At 43.4% G+C, this 16347-nt stretch overlaps 1 protein-coding gene across 4 annotated transcripts in view; it reads right to left on the reverse strand.

The window, feature by feature from the left end:
• Positions 1 to 247: 247 nt before the first annotated feature.
• The window catches only part of ADK (adenosine kinase), a 239474-nt gene continuing 223374 nt past the window's right edge, over positions 248 to 16347 (reverse strand). For 2 of the 4 annotated variants that reach the window (XR_015743669.1, XR_015743670.1), the window contains exons 11-12: positions 1192 to 1450; positions 248 to 1120 (exon numbers count right to left, since the gene is read on the reverse strand). Coding sequence is in view for 2 of the 4 variants with exons in the window: in XM_026710963.2 (XP_026566748.1) it covers positions 1326 to 1450 (125 nt within the window). In the remaining 2 variants the exon portion in view is untranslated. Of the gene's footprint in view, positions 1451 to 16347 lie in introns of all 4 variants that reach the window. The other 2 variants (XM_026710963.2, XM_026710964.2) reach the window with 1 other exon arrangement.

A 16347-nucleotide genomic window follows, 5' to 3' on the forward strand; every position in this document is an offset into this window, starting at 1 on the left:
ATAACAACCACTAGATTTTCATTACTGGATCGATATCACCAGTATTTTTAACGCCCTGCCTATTAATACTGGCAAAGTTATAGGTTTGGGTTACTTAATTACATCAATTTTCCTGCTTTCTACAGTAAATTATGTATTTTTATCAGCATCATTGATGAATTGCAGTCCAGTTATTCTTCCCACTTACTCTTATAAGAGTCTATTTACTGCAACAGAACCCCATCACAGCATTAAAAACCCAGAGAACGCCTGTATCACAATTCCTTTATTTATCAGTATCAAATTACATAGTAAATTACTTTGGAGAACACTTTTCTTGAATACTGTAATACAAATAAAGATGTTTCCATTCTTTGACGTACTTATTGTCTTAAAACTGTGCGTTTGAAATAAAACATTTTGACGTATCCCAAAGAAACAGCCTGCATGAATTTTCTGTACTCTGTTTATACATAATACGTGTGTGTGTGTGTGTGTGTGTATTTCTTAAGTTTTCGCGGGTACTTACATGTATGATATTCAGCTTTGTTCGGGTATTTTCCCACATCATTATAGTTGTGCTTTTAAAGTTGTAGCAATGTTTCGGCAGAATCTCATCTGCCATCATCAATACAGAAGCCTGACGTTGCTACAACTTTAAAAGCACAACTATAATGATGTGGGAAAATACCCGAACAAAGCTGAATGCCCCATATATATATATATATATATATATATGGCCCATATCTATTATGGGCTTTACACTTATCATAAACATCCAGATCCTGCTCTGGGAAAATGAGATTCCTGAGCCAAAATCCAAGTTAACGTGGAGAATGAAAGTCCTACCTCTCATTTGAGGAACCCGCATCCAATTTCCTACCCCAGATCACACAATAATCTTGGGTCACCCCAGGAAACATGGTTATAATCCTCATTACTGCAAGAGAACCAGGGTTCAGCTGGGAAGGTAAGTAAACTACAGCAAGGACCAATTCTATTTCTTAGACTTGTACCGTGATTCTACTTATTTCCCAATTGAATTCTCTTCTGGCCAAGGTAAGCAGCGTTGGTCAAACTTCGGGATAGTAGAAGAATTTTGGCGTTCCCTTGAGAACTCTGTGTGTGTCTGTGTGTGTGTCTGTGAGAGAGAGATATGTACAGGGCACCAGAAACTGCACCCTGCATGATGTTGCAGTCCAACAGGATGACGACGACGTGGGGAGAAGGGTATCCAAGAGATGTGTCCGAGGTCTAAATGAACAGAAGTACAGAAAGGCCAATGCAGGGTCACAGGGGGACAGGAAGTCGGCAGCGTTTCCTATGGAGCCCTCAGCGTGCCGGTATCATTTGAAATCGGGTTTCTCTGGGAAGGTGCAACCGGAACGCTTGATGATCACACTGGCAGCGTAGTGCCCGGCACGGATGCACTCCGTCAACGGCCGCTCGTAGACCAACTGAGACAGGAAGCCTGAAGGACAAGATGAAAAGGGAGCGGGTAAAAACACAAACACATATGAAAGGCTGAGCACACCTGATGCACGTCATCTCTAGGAGAGGGAGAGAAGGACCATCGATGGAGACCAGGGAGGGAAAGTCTGCAGAGAATGGGCTTCTGGGATTCCCCCAACCTCTGTGCCACCGGCGAGCACAGCGGACAGGGACAGCTTTGTTCTGTGTCTGCCTGTACCTGCAATGTGCTTTCTCCTTATGGCGCATCTCTGTGTTGGCTGCATGCACTGACTTTGGGCCCAGGGGTGGGATTCAAAAATCCCAGCCACTGGTTTGCTGCCCAGTTGCTGGGAGGGTGTGGCCTACTGGAATGTCCAGGAAGGCCGTTTTTTTTTTTTTGCATTCCCCAGAGTCCGGAGGCTTCTCTCGGGTCTCTGGGAGGGCAAAAACGGCTTCCAGAGGACTCTGGAGGCCCTCCGGAAGCTGGAAACAGGCCTGTTTTCAGACTTCCGGAAGGCCCATTTCCCCCCCTCCACGTGGAACCTGCACTTACCTGCATCAAAAATGGGCCGCTCTTGGGAGGGGCAGGGCCAAACTGGTAGAATCCCACCCCTGCTTTAGGTGATGTAGTCAGCCAGAGTAGAATGGAATAACGGGGAGGACGGGGGATGGGGGGGCGCGACTTTCTCAGCCACCTGGCTTTCCCTGCCAGTTTTTAAAATTTGGCCTTTCCTTTTGCCAGTTTTTCCCCTCCCACAGAGAGCAGAGCATGGGCAGCTAATCTGGTGCTTCCAGTACACACTTCTACACAACCGTATACACGGAGAGTTGTTCCTATGGCCACTGCAGGTAAAAAGATTAGGAAGAATTCCCGAAGTCATGTTCCACAGGGATTTCTTATTCTAATATGTCTGGTTTGGTTCTGCAACCCAACAGGACAGACAAAGATTTCAGACAATGATTAGGACTGCAGAAAAAAACAATTACTACCAACCTGCCATCATCTTCCTGTATACTGCAGGAAGTCAAAAAGAGGGCTGGGAAAATATTTACAGACCAGAGGTGGTATATTCAGCAGGTTCTGACCAGTTCTGGAGAACCAGTAGCAGAAATTTTGAGTACTTTAGAGAACCAGCAAATACCACCTCTGACTGGAGATTTTACAGTCTCCTTCCCCTGCCACGCCCACCAAGCCACCCCCACAGAACCGGTAGTAAAAATTTTTTGAATCCCACCACTGTTACAGACCCCTCACATCCCAGACATAAAGTGTTTCAACTCCTTCTCTTAAAACGACACTATAGAGCACTGCACACAGTTTTTCCCCGAACGCCATTACTCGTTAAACAAATAATTTCCTCAACACTGTCCAACTATTTACAAAATCTGCATTACTATCACTACCTTATGATTCTTGACTCTTGATGACTGGGTCTTTTCTTTTATGTAGACTGAGAGCATTTGCACCAAAGACAAATTCCTTGTGTGTCCAATCACACTTGGTCGATAAAGAATTCCATTCCATTCTTTCATTATTCTATTCTATTCTATTCTATTCTATTCTATTCTACTCTACTCTACTCTACTCTACTCTTTCATTATTCTATTCTATTCTTTCATTATTCTATTCTATTCTTTCATTATTCTATTCTTTCATTATTCTACTCTATTCTTTCATTATTCTATTCTATTCTATTCTATTCTATTCTATTCTATTCTATTCTATTCTACTCTACTCTTTCATTATTCTATTCTATTCTATTCTATTCTATTCTATTCTATTCTATTCTATTCTATTCTATTCTATTCTACTCTACTCTTTCATTATTCTATTCTATTCTTTCATTATTCTATTCTATTCTATTCTTTCATTATTCTATTCTATTCTTTCACTATTCTATTCTATTCTATTCTATTCTATTCTATTCTATTCTATTCTATTCTACTCTATTCTATTCTATTCTTTCATTATTCTATTCTATTCTATTCTATTCTATTCTATTCTATTCTATTCTATTCTAATATGTTTTAAATGCAAATGCTTGGAAAGTTGATGCGCTGACACTTTAAAGCTGCTGTGGATATTTGTTCTTGTTCTTTCGTTAATCTGTTTTAATATAATAAGGCAACATCAACAGAAGAGAATATCTGTGGCTCAGGGTTGAACTGTGGCGCTCTCTGGGTTTGGTGGTTTGCTGGTCGGCTTTTCATTACCCTAATAGAGAACATCATCAATGCTAGTGAGTGTGGAGTTTGAGTTCTGTTCATATAGAACCCTGCCAGTGTGTGTGTGTGTGTGTGTGTGTGTGTGTGTGTGTGTGTGTGTGGTTTTCCCCTTGGTCATTCCTTGATCAGGGTATTGTTTTCTGGTTGATTTGTCTGGTATTTATCCCTGCTCATCTTAACCACACCTCTACAAAATTGCTGTGTATAAACAGGGAGCAAACCCCACATTCACTACTCGCACTGATAACGTTACCGAGTTGGGTAATGAAACGTCTGGAAGCATACAACAAAGAGCACCAAGGACCCCCACCCCCAAAATACCAAGCCATCTTTTCCTGTTTATTGCTGATTTCTTTACTACGACGATCCATTCTGACTGCTATATCACATTTTAATACCATTGGTAGAAATGCTGCAGAATCGGACAAAGTAACTTCTGTGGGGCTAAAACAAGCCCCTGAATAGGTTTCTTAGATGGACCAATGATGAAATGTGCCAAAAGAAACCACACAGTGACCGATGGCTAAGTATGTCTGTTCTGAGACGGCACAATTTAAAAATAAACCCATCTTCCAAGGCAGCACTTCACAGCGCTTTTACACTCCCTCTCTAAGCAGTATACAGAGTCAGCATATTGCTCCTAACAATCTGGGTTCTCATTTTACCGACCTCGGAAGGAAGGAGGGAAAGCCGAGTTAACCTTGACCTCTGTCAGGACTGAACTCCTGGCAGTGGGCAGAGTTAGCCTGCAATGCTGGCATTCTAACCACCGTGCCACCAGGGCTCCTGGTTTCTCTTCCCTACATTAACTACAGGTTTTGGCCCAAAGAGGTAAGTCCAATCAGAAGAAATAAATTAGCATACGCCTATCCCCTCATTAGGGACCTGGTGGTGGCTCAGTGGCTAAGACGCCGAGCTTGTCGATCAGAAAGGTCAGCAGGTCGGCGGTTCGAATCCCTAGCGCCGCATAATGGAGTGAGCTCCCGTTACTTGTCTCAGCTTCTGGCAACCTAGCAGTTTGAAAGCATATAAAAATGCAAGTAGAGAAATAGGGACCCCTTTGATGGGAAGGAAACAGCGTTCTGTGCATCTTCGCCGTATAGTCATGCCGGCCACATGACCACGGAGTCGTCTTCGGACAGCGCTGGCTCTTTGGCTTTGTAACAGAGATGAGCAGCGCCCCCGAGAGCCAGAAGCGACTAGCACGGATGTGCGAGAGAAACCTTTAACTTTACCTTATCCCCTCATTGTATTTTCAAACCTCCTCAGAATATATTTCGGTCTTTTTATTATATCTTATTATTTCTGACATGATCAAAATTAGGCTCAACAGCTTCTGTTCTAATCAGAGGAACGTTTGTTTCAAAAGTAATGTAAGGCGGTGTTTCTCAAACTTGATAGCTTTAATCCATGCAGACTTCACCTCCCAGAATTCCCCAGCCAGATCTAAGGCACTTTTGCCATCCATTTCCCAAATAACATTGTGCAACCATACTATAAACCTTGTTTAAAAATTCCATATCTGGAGTGGAAGATAATACCATAATCCGGATTGTTCCTTTCTTTCATTCTACAACCTCTCTCTGCCACAACTCGAATTAAAAACTCCTCCTTAATGGTGCTTCGAGAAAGTTTAAACTGCTAAAAACATCAGAAAAGCCACTGCAAAGCTGTCATATTTTTTTTTTTAGTCCAATTTTGTAATATGATAGAAATGTAAACAGATATCAAAAGAAAACAAAAAGACAAAAGTAGAAAGTCAGTGTTAAAAACGTGACATGGGATCATGCTCCTTATCTCAAAGCTAGTAGACAATTTAAAAAACAGAGAATTGTATTAGTTTATTAGAATATAAAATACAAAGGAAAATGAAAATAGGAAGTAAGGGAGAGAAAAGGGAAGAGAAGAAGGTGTAGAGGAAAAGGGAAAAAAAACAGCATTGACTTCTTTGTAGTGCAGTAGAATAAAGTAATAATAGAGTGGTACCTTGGTACCCAAATGCTTTGAAACTCATCAAAATTTGGTATTCAACGTATTTTGACATGAAAATATTGTCCCGGTACTCACTGTTTGATACACAATGCGCAAGCTAGAATTTGTTGCTGTCGGCTGCCTTGTAACTTACTACATTATTCCTTATGGGAAAAATTTGTTCGCTAACTCATCATTTTTGGTACTCACGGAGCCTCCCGGAACCAAATAAAAAATGAGTACTCAGGTACCACTGTATACAGCCTCAGCTTTTCACTTTTACATATTAGTAACTACTAAGCTAGTAGGCACTTTTTAAAACAGGATGACTGCAAATCTACACCTGCACAGGAGGGTCTTAAAGTAACACCTATTTGTAGGGACAAAGTTTGCTGGGATGATGAAAAGAGAAAGGAAGAGGAACCGAGCCAAGGGACTTGCAGAATGAACACAGCTCAGAAAGCAGGATGGCTCAATGCCAAACACTTCCAAGGATGAATCTGAACTTCACCCATACAGGATACCAACTATAACTGGATAGATACGTCTGAGACTCGTAGGCTAAGTCCTGTAATTTACATTTGTTTTGTCTTTTACTGGAATCCCTTGCATCGGGGCAACTGAATGGACCTGAGCTTTTACTGGCCAGATGCCTTTCTTGTTGCCAGTGAGGAGTTTGCAGACGGTATTTACTCATTGTGCCCAGAGAGACAAATAAACTGCCGCTGTCTAGGATCGAACTCTGGGATTTGGGGGATCTCTGAACTGCACAGGACCTTAGGTAGGGGCTCTCCTGAACCCCTGCGAACCCCCAGCAGCCCACCCCTGGACATAGCCCTACTTCCGAAGCCCTACTTCGAGGTAGTCCTCGACGTACGGCCACAACTGAGCCCAGAATTTATGTTGCCAAGTGAGAAGTTTGTCCACCGCGTTTTGTTCCCTGCAACAACTTTTCCTGCTACACTGGTTAAGGGAATCACTGCAGTTGTTAAGTTAGCAACACGGTTGTGAATCTGGCTTTCTTGTTGAGTTTGCTCGCCAGAAGGTCGCCAAAGGAGATCAGGTGACCCTGGGAATGCCGTAAACCATCATAAATATGAAGCATCTGAATGTAAGCATTGGATGTCAAGCATCCGAATGTAAATCATACAACCCCAAGGAATGCTGTAACGGTCATTAAGTGTGAAACACGAGCCACTTTTTACAGGGCTGCCATAACTTCTAATGGTCACTAAATGAACTCTTGTAAGTTGAGGACTACTTGCACAACAACATTGACTTAGCAATCATTGGGAATTGGGAGAAAGTGGTATTTCTCTCTCTCTCTCTCTTTTTTTTCTCCTCCCCCCATCTGGAAGCTACATATATATATCTAAAACTATGTTAAAACAAGCACCGGTGTTTGTGTGCTGAATAAAAATGTTCAGATGTTTTAAATTACATAACATTTTCCTGTTTAAATAAAATTAAAATAAGCCTTGACTATTGTCTAAACTTTGGAGCTAAAAAACTCTTTTGTTATTGCAGTCAAAAGGTTTTTTTTCTTCAGAAGTCATAATAAGAATAGCAAAGTCATTTCTCCTTAACCCACATAAATAGCGAAGTAATTTTTTTTTTTGTCTTTAAAAAAAAAAAAGCCACAAATAAACGAGGCTCCACTGAAAAGAGAGCTGTGGGGGCCTGCCTGTTTCTAATAAAGAACCTTTCCCAAAATCGTACATTTTGTTCCTTCCACCTTTGATTTTTGCTTCCTTATGTTCGTTTGTTTGAAAGCTAAGAAATTGCTTTCCCGCTCCAGAAATTGCAGCCCTAGCTTAAGTGCGCAGGAAATATATCAGAATGATTCGAGTTGTAAAATAAGATTTTTTTTTTAAAAAAAAAAAGCAGGATGATGTTTTAAAAAGGGAAGAACTGGGCTACCTTTTAATAGACTCGCAGGCTTTTTATGTTCAAGTCCAGCAGCTACTCAGCACAGCCAGCGACGGGTTATTTACAGAGGCCCTGCGGTTATATTCAGTCGTTGTCTAGCTCCTTGTCAATAATCCTGCACTTTTAGCGAAATGTCGCACGGCTGATAGGGATGCCCAAAGGCTAGTCAATTTCAGTTTGCTTTGGGCAAAGCAGAAATGTGGGGCTCACACCAGATGACTCACAGCCAAGGAAGACGCTTAAAAGAAGGATGTCGAAGATGACGCTAGGATCTTAACTCTGTGAAGGTAAAGGTTCCCCTCGCGCATACACGCTAGTCGTTTCCGGCCCTACGGGATGGTGCTCATCTCTGTTACAAAGCCAAAGAGCCAGCGCTGTCCGAAGACGTCTCCGTGGTCATGTGGTCAGCAGGACTAAATGCCGAAGGCGCACAGAACGCAGTTCCCTTCCCACCAAAGGGGTCCCTATTTTTCTACATGCATTTTTTCCATGCTTTCGAACTGCTTGGTTGGCAGATGCTGTTGTAGCGGGAGCTTACTGCGTTACAGGGTACTAGGGATTCGAACTGCTGACCTTTCTGATCGACAAGCTCAGCATAAGCTGCTGAGCCACTAGAGTCAGAAGGACATGCAGCACCCTATTTCAACAGGTGAGGATAAAACAGGTTCGACATTTTCTCAAGAGTACAGAAACTCCCTGCACATTTCTTTCTCTCTTTCTTTCTTTCTTTCTTTCTTTCTTTCTTTCTTTCTTTCTTTCTTTCTTTCTTTCTTTCTTTCTTTCTTTCTTTCTTTCTTTCTTCCTTCCTTCCTTCCTTCCTCCCTCCCTCCCTTCCTTCTTTCTTTCTCTCTCTCTCTCTCTCTCCCTCTCTCTCCCTCTCTTCTCTTCCCCTCTCTCTTTCTCCTCTCTCTCGCTCTCCAGTTGAGACGAAGACTTGATTGGGCCATGTTTTGACTGGTGGGTGCAGGGGAGGGATCCTTGAATTTCTTTGGGGAAGGGAAAACCCGGAACTCTCAGATTTGAGTTTTCCCGATGTGCCAATACGACAACTCTAATAAAATGGAATTTGGAGGAAATGCTTTGTCTCTTGAGTTTACTGGTTTGGAGTTGCTTAGTTGGAATGCTGACAGACATCTTGACAAGTTGGCCACCTTGTTCCTGCTACAGGCCTGGATGTGTGAAGAAGAAAAGCTTTCATGGTTTTCTCACACTCAGGTTCAGGCAGGTACACTGCGTGATTAACCTCTGGGCGCGTCATGAGCTTCTAGGATGGGTTTCATGCCAATCAGCTTAGATTGCTTTGAAAAGGAATTGGCCAAGTTCACCAAGGATGAGTCTCATAAACAGCTATCGGCAGTAAGAATGAAACGAAACGTCTATATTTAGGGCTAGGAGGCCCTGAGAATCAGTTGGTGGTATTTAGCTGGTTAGCACTGGATTGGCAAACCGGTAGCAAATATTTGGCGTGGGTCACCGAACCAGTAGTAAGTTCTGGCTGGGCATGCCCTTGACATGGTCGCCCTCCCGCCCGCTCACCCGACATTTGCCTAAGGTATTTCTTTCTTCCCCCCTCCTGACAATCAGCTGTACATACGATCAGCTGTGCCAGGATTCCCCTTGCTGAGGCACAGGAAGGCAAAAAGAAATGGCTCCGTTTTTTGCCTTCCTGAGCTTCAGAGGAGCCTTATGGGACCAAAAACATCCCCCTTAGGGGATCCTCTGAGGCCCAGAAGGCCCCCCCCAAAACGGGTGGAGGGCCGCCTGCAAAAAAGTAAAAAAAAAAAAAGGCATGCCCACCCAGTCACATGGCCACACTCACCAAGCCACGTCCACGGAACCAGCGGTCAATTTTTTTGAATCCCACCACCGAAGGCAACGGCTTTCAACTACATTTGCCTTCCAGAGTGATTTCTGCCACGGCTGATAAGAGAGTGCTGGAAATAGGTCTAATAAAGATTTGGAAGTCGGAAGTATGGCGAGGGAGAATTAGTAGGAGGTTCATGTTCACAACAGAGGCCCACACGTTGCACTTGGGCAGGGCTTATCATGGAATCCCAGAGCTGGAAGGGACCTTGGAGGTCTTCTAGTCCATCCCGCTTCTCATGTAGTCCTTATGCTAGGGGTCAGCAACCTTAAAACATTCAAAGAGTCACAACCGGAAGCCCCTCATTGAATTCTGGAGCTGACCGGAAGTCCGGTTTCCCTACTATAGTCTCCTCCTAGTGCGGCGTCCATTTTCCTCTACCTTCTTCCTCTTCCTATCATTTGTGGAGCTGACCAGCAACAGGGAGCTGCAGCAGAGGGATGGATGAGCCACATGTGGCTCCAGAGCCACGGGTCGCCGACCCCTGCCTTATACCATTCCGGACAAATAGCTGTCCAATCACAGCATCATTCCCTAGATTCACATAAAAACAGTTCGCAAACCAGGTATCAGATCAGTAGTGATATTCTACCCCGTTCGGCCCAGTTCTGCTGAGCCGGTAGCGGCGATGAGCAGCGGAGACTGAACCTGTTCTCTCCACTGCTCTGCTGTTGGGCCCGCCCACCCGCACTACCGTACTCACCTTTACCCTCTGAATTTGAAGCACAGCTGCTTTGCGCGGCACAGCAGAGTGCTGCGTGGCAGCTGCTGAAGTGACCAGGACAGTGAAGGCTTGCGGGAGGTGAGTTAGAATGCCTCTGCGCCTGCGCAAAGTGCATGTTTGGTGCGTGCACACAAAGTGTGTGCACGTGCGCAAAACAGGCCCACCAAGCTACGTCCACCGATCTGCTGGTAAAAATATTTGAATCCCACCACTGCATCAGAACCTATGTTATCTTGGCGCCTACAAATACGCATTCTTTTTCTTGCTCCTCACCCGTTTCCTCTTTCCGTCTCTTTTCCTTGCTTGCCCCACTGCTCTTGTCTTCACTTCCGCTTGGGATAAAAATCAACTGGGAGAATCCACAGGCATTAAAAGTTACTCCACTTTCATGTTTCATCTCAAGCTCCTAATCTGGATTGCTTTCTATCGCTGAGCTGATGAAACAACGGGTCACCTTCGCCACGCACGCTAAATGAAAACCTGGTTTTAATTTTGACTTTGGGGGCCACTGTGGTTTGTAAACCCTTTTTTGTGTGAATTCAGGAAAGATGTTTTAGTTGATAAGCCCTGATCAAGTGCAACTTTTATTACAATGTGGATTATATATATATATATATATATATATATATATATATATATATATATATTATATATGTTTTCTGAGGTTCTCGGGTATTTATATGTGGATCTTTGGTTGTTCGGGTTTCTCCCAGTAAGATTGAGTATCTAGGCAGCGTTGATGAGTCTCATTCATCATCTTCAGGCTTCTGTCTCCGGCTCTGTGCTTCTCACATTACTCTGAGAAGCACAGAGCCGAGACAGAAGCCTGAAGATGATGAATGAGACTTCATCGAAACGTGCTCTAGATACTTCGAATCTTACGCGGAGAAAACCCAACAACCAAAGATCCATATATATATATATATATATATATATATATATATATATATATATATATATATATATATATCAATCACCTGGAGTCACCTAGGTGGCAGCTATGTAAATTTGTTTAATAAATAAAAACTTCTGAACCTGTCATGTCCCCATTTGGAGTCTGAATCCAAGAGGGAAGACCAACAGCTGCCAGGGAGCAGTAGAGTGGCTCTGTTGGCTGTGGAGGAAACTGGGGAAGGGCAAAGTCAGGCTGAGCAGAGCAGGGAAGAGATAGAACAAAAGAGAGGGGGTTCAGAGGAAGACCAAAGCCCACCCCCTCTTCATCCAAGGGCACGAAGGGAAGAACGGAGAAGAGAGCAACATGGGTTGTGTGGCTTACGAGGGAGGAAAGGGCCCTGATTCCCTTCACAAGGCACACAGTTGGGAGGGGCGTTTGTCAGGAACAAACATTGAGTTTATCTAATGTTGGCTGCTGTTATTTAAGTTCCTGGCATCCTCCCAACTGGTTTGATTTACTGCTGTGTTACTTTATTTCTGCAACTCCTTATCTTGCCCTGCCAGATTTATTACCTTATCTTGCTTTGGTGGATTTATAGTTTCAAGTTTTCTCTTTACATCATTTTAGATTGGAATATCTGCAGCCGAAGGCTGTTGCAGGTTCCTGGGAGAGTTTTTCTCCAGACCAGAAGGTAACCGGGACATTGGGGGCAAAGTTGGAGCTAGTAAAGGGACCCCTACTAATTACCTGGCTGGGTTGCCTTTGTGCCAAGCCCCGGGTCATCACAGAACCTCTATTGTGACATGTTCACCTCCCCAGAAAAGGTCACTGGAAAAACATCAGCCTTGTGCAAAGACATTTTCTACACCAGTGGCCCCCAACCTTTTTTGTGCCGCGCCCCGTAATGGCATCACCAAATGATCCGCGGCCCGGTACCGGCATCAGCACGCATGACCAAGGCAAGGTGAGCCGAGCAACCGGCCAGCCAGCCGTCCCGCACTTCTTCCCGCCACCTTCAACTCCTCCTTTGTACCTTGGTCGACGGGGCTTCGCTTCGGGACGGTCGCTCGGCTCGCCTTGCCTTGGGTGCTGAAAGAATCCTCACGCCTTAGTTTCGTTCGAAGCCGCCACTCTCCCCCCTTTCGATGAAACTAAGGCGCGAGGATTCCTTCAGGACCCAAACACCACTTTCCAAACCGGAAAAAGCTCACCCGGAAGCACTTTTGTCATCGAAACAAGATGGCGGCGCCCAGCAAATCGGCGGCCCGGTAGGAAATGTTCCACAGACCGGTACCGGTCCGCAGCCCGGTGGTTGGGGACCCCTATTCTACACAACTGCTGGATGCAACTTTGTCCTCCTTGCTGCTTCTTAAGAGCTCTCTGTTTTTAAGGCTTCCATTTCAGCCCTTTTGATTTATACCTTCCTGCTGTTTTTGCTGAATCTTCCCCATTTAAGACAGATGGCAATGAAAAACAACAACAACAACCCAAAACAAACCTGCTGCTCTGCTCATCTACCTGGATGCCAGGCTAAAGATCTGCTTCCCTCAAACCAAGTTAAAAATCAATGTGAAGTTTGAGGAAACACATCCACGGCTTGATTAGGATGTCTCGCTTGTTCTGTAACAGCTACTTGAAGCCAGGGAAAAAATTGATTCGACTCCGTTAAACCTAAAGTGCTGGGGAAAGAGACCCATTGATGCGGCTGTTATAAAAATACCTCCGCGGGAGACTCCGAAGCTGGAACAAACAGCCTATGAAGTGTCAATAATTTTTTACTCTGTATCTATATTTCTCATCTCTGAGAGCGAGAGAAAACACACGAGCGCACTGCTTATCAAACACCCCACGTGCCGGCTAATGCTTATTTCATAATCAAATTCAATTGCACCACAACAATTTTTTTTGCAACCTTTTCAGTGCGGTTGTTACAGTTTGCCTAGCTACTCCTAGCCTCCTTCTTCCCAAAGAAGGACAAATGTCAACCGTTTAAAAACCATCTAAAATCAGAGGAGTACAAGAATGTCTTCTAGCTGTTGAATAATATATTTTCAAACACGCAGACGCTGCAGTTGTTAAGTTAGCAACACGGGTGTGAATCTGGCTTCCCCGCTGAGTTTGCTGGTTGGTAAGGTTGCAAAAGGGGTCACATGATACCCCCCCCCCCCAGGACATGCAAACCATCATAAATAGGAGTCAGCTGCCAAGCGCCTGAATTTCGAACACGTGACCCTGGGGGTGGTTGCAACGGTCGTAAGTATGAAAAACGGTTGTAAGTCACTTTTTTCCAGTGCTGTTGTAACCTCGGTCACCTAAATGGATGTTTGAACATTGAGAACAGCCTGTATGTATTTCATAGGAGGGAAGAGAAAAAGAACATAAAGAAAGAGCCCGCCAGTCTCTCTGTGTGAGTCAAGCAAGGACTCTTAAAAGTTGGGAACAAATGGGAGGAAAGCGTTCCTTATTCTATGACGATAGGTGGGAGGGAGTGACTTAAATATGGTTTAATGAATCAGGATGGATTTAAAAAAAAAAAGATATATGAACTGTTAGAAAGCTTTAAGTTAGTTTTGTCTGTGTAAAATGAGTACTTAGGTATACGCAGGTCTGACGGTTTTTTAAGGAATGCTGAATAATATTCTAACGTTGGTAAAATGTTACAGATGTCAACTCATAAAATATTTCTATGGTCTTTTTAGAATGGCCAACAGAAAGGGAGGGGGGAGCAGTGCGGCAGCTTGCAAACCGAAAGCGCATTCCATAAATGTTTTCAAAGATAGTAACTAGGTGACTGAAGTTTCCAACATGCAAAATTGTAACTGGAGAGCGTGATTGATGACTCTGGGCTATGGATGTGTCCCATTGGAGAATATGAATTACGATACACCCGGGGGTGGGGAAAAACTAGGGTCAAGGGTGACAATGAATGATGTGTTTCAGAGTCGGTTACACCCAGGCAGCGCTGGCATGTTTACTCCTAATACGTCTTTAAGTTTTGGAAGTTTGGCTTGAGACTCATGATTTAAATGGGGGTAAGTGCCAGAGCCCTGACTAGATTTGAAAATATAACAATGAATGATATATTATTCCCAACAGCAAGGAGAAGCTGAGATGGTCAAAACAATTCTTTGATCCAAATAAAAGATTATATTTAATTTTGTCTCTAATTTGAAATTCCTTCCAAATTTTGTGTTGGCAGTGAGAAAAAAATAAATAAGTGAAACTTTGATTGTGTTTTTGTAAGCTAGACAGGCTTATCCTTATTAAAAAAGGCTTGTACATACTGTTGTGTAAAAGCAAAAAGTTGTGGTTGTAATGTTGTTACCTTTGACTGTGCCAAAGAGCATCGGAGGTTGGTGCCTTTTTCTTTCTTTTTTCTCCTGTTACACTATACCCACCGCTTACCACCTTCCAACACAGCTACCCTTCACCCAGCTCTTGTGCAATTTTCAGAGGCCATGCATGAGTGGGATGTGCTCTTGCGCAGTCTCTGGACCGAATGCAAGTTGCACAAGAAGTGATGTCACATGCACCCCCAGGCCCTCTTGAAGATGAACTTACTGGTATTTAATTTTGGTAATTATTTGACATTTCTTTATATATAATACGTAGCACCACAGAACGAGTGGACTGTATTTTTTAAAAGAAATAAATGCCTGCACAGAAAATAGTTTCTGTTTTGTTTGAGGTGTGTGTTTGTGTGTGTATGTGAGAGAGGGAGAGAAAGAGAAAGAGGAAGAGGGAGAGAGAGGGGAAGAGGGAGGGAGAAAAAGAGGAAGAGAAAGAAAGAGGGAGGGAAAAAGAGGAAGAGAGAGAGGGAGGGAGGGGGAGAGAGAGGGAGAAGAAGGGAGCAAGGGAGAGAGAGGGGGAGAGAGAGGCAGAGAAAAAGAAGAGAGAGGGAGAGGAGAGAGAGAGGGAGAGAGAAAAAGAGGAAGAGAGAGGGAGGGAGAAAAAGAGAGGGAGAGAAAGAGGGAGAGAGAAAAAAGAGGAAGAGAGAGAGGGAGGGAGAGGAGAGAGAGGGAGAGAAAGAGGGAGAGAGAAAAAAGAGGAAGAGAGAGAGGGAGGGAGAGGAGAGAGAGGGAGAGAAAGAGGGAGAGAGAAAAAGAGGAAGAGAGAGAGGGAGGGAGAGGAGAGAGAGGGAGAGAAAGAGGGAGAGAGAAAAAGAGGAAGAGAGAGAGGGAGGAGAGAAGAGAGAGGGAGAGAAAGAGGGAGAAAAAGAGGAAGAGGGAGGGAGGTAGAAAGGGAGAGGGAGGGAGAGCCCAACAGAATCAAAGTAGACATTTTCTGAATTTTTGATAAGCTCAGACTGAAGGGTTTGTCATTGCTGTACTGGAGCATGAGAAAGGAGATAAGAGAAGGAGTCATGAAAATAAAAATAGTGAAATTTGAAGAAGCAAGAAGAAGAAAAAAGAAATAAGGTCATCTTTGCCTCACATAGTTTTTTTTAAAAAAAAATATGGGCGAATATGAAAAATATTTTGAATTGAAAGAGTAATGGGCACTACAGCAGAATCTGCTATTGAACCTTCTCCACCTAGCGTGTGGGAACGCAAAGCTATGTTTTGTGCTTGTGGGCCCCACTTAGTATTTGAAAACATGCCTGCAATATTCAAAAAGCTGATACTCACCATTATGACTAGATCAAAAACTGTAAGACAGTCAAAACATCTCTTCGTACAAAGAATAATTTTTCTAATACAATAAGAGGGAAATCTGCCAAATTCCTGTTAGAAATCTCTTCCTCCTCCTCCTCCTTGGAGTAGCTGTCAGTCAAAAAAGGCTGAGGGAGTGAAAATAGAATTGCAAGAAGAGATAGCAAGGGTTAAACCAGACACCCTTGTTGAGCTAATCTCTTTTATACTTATCTTCGGCTGAAAGGAAAAACGGCAATAGCTAAAACATTCTTCACCTCAACGGTCTTTATTTTTCATTCTGCTTCATTTATAAAGATTGCACCAGGCGCCATTCACAACGCAATGGATTTTCAGAAAATCAGCTATCTTTTTTTTTTTTAAACAATGAAGTTACTCTAGCAATCATCTGAGGCGCATATTTTACAGCTGTCAGATGGCGAAGGAGAAGCAGATTTATCCTAGGGGACAACGAAATTAGGATAGGAGGAGAGGGAAATAATCTGTGACAGGTATTTTAATTATGATGATCGTCTTACTGTCATGTTTTTTTTTTATTCGATGCAACTTCCTAAGGCTTGAAGAGAAAAGCCAGAGGGTATCTTTCTTGATGTAGCCCTTGTTTTGGTCTCTCTGCCAAAATCTGGACAACATAAAAAAATAAAAACAACACTGT

This window comes from Pseudonaja textilis, chromosome 4, assembly GCF_049901715.1.
Source record: "Pseudonaja textilis isolate UNSWEBS1 chromosome 4, rPseTex1.2, whole genome shotgun sequence".
In the NCBI taxonomy this organism is placed as follows: domain Eukaryota; kingdom Metazoa; phylum Chordata; class Lepidosauria; order Squamata; family Elapidae; genus Pseudonaja; species Pseudonaja textilis.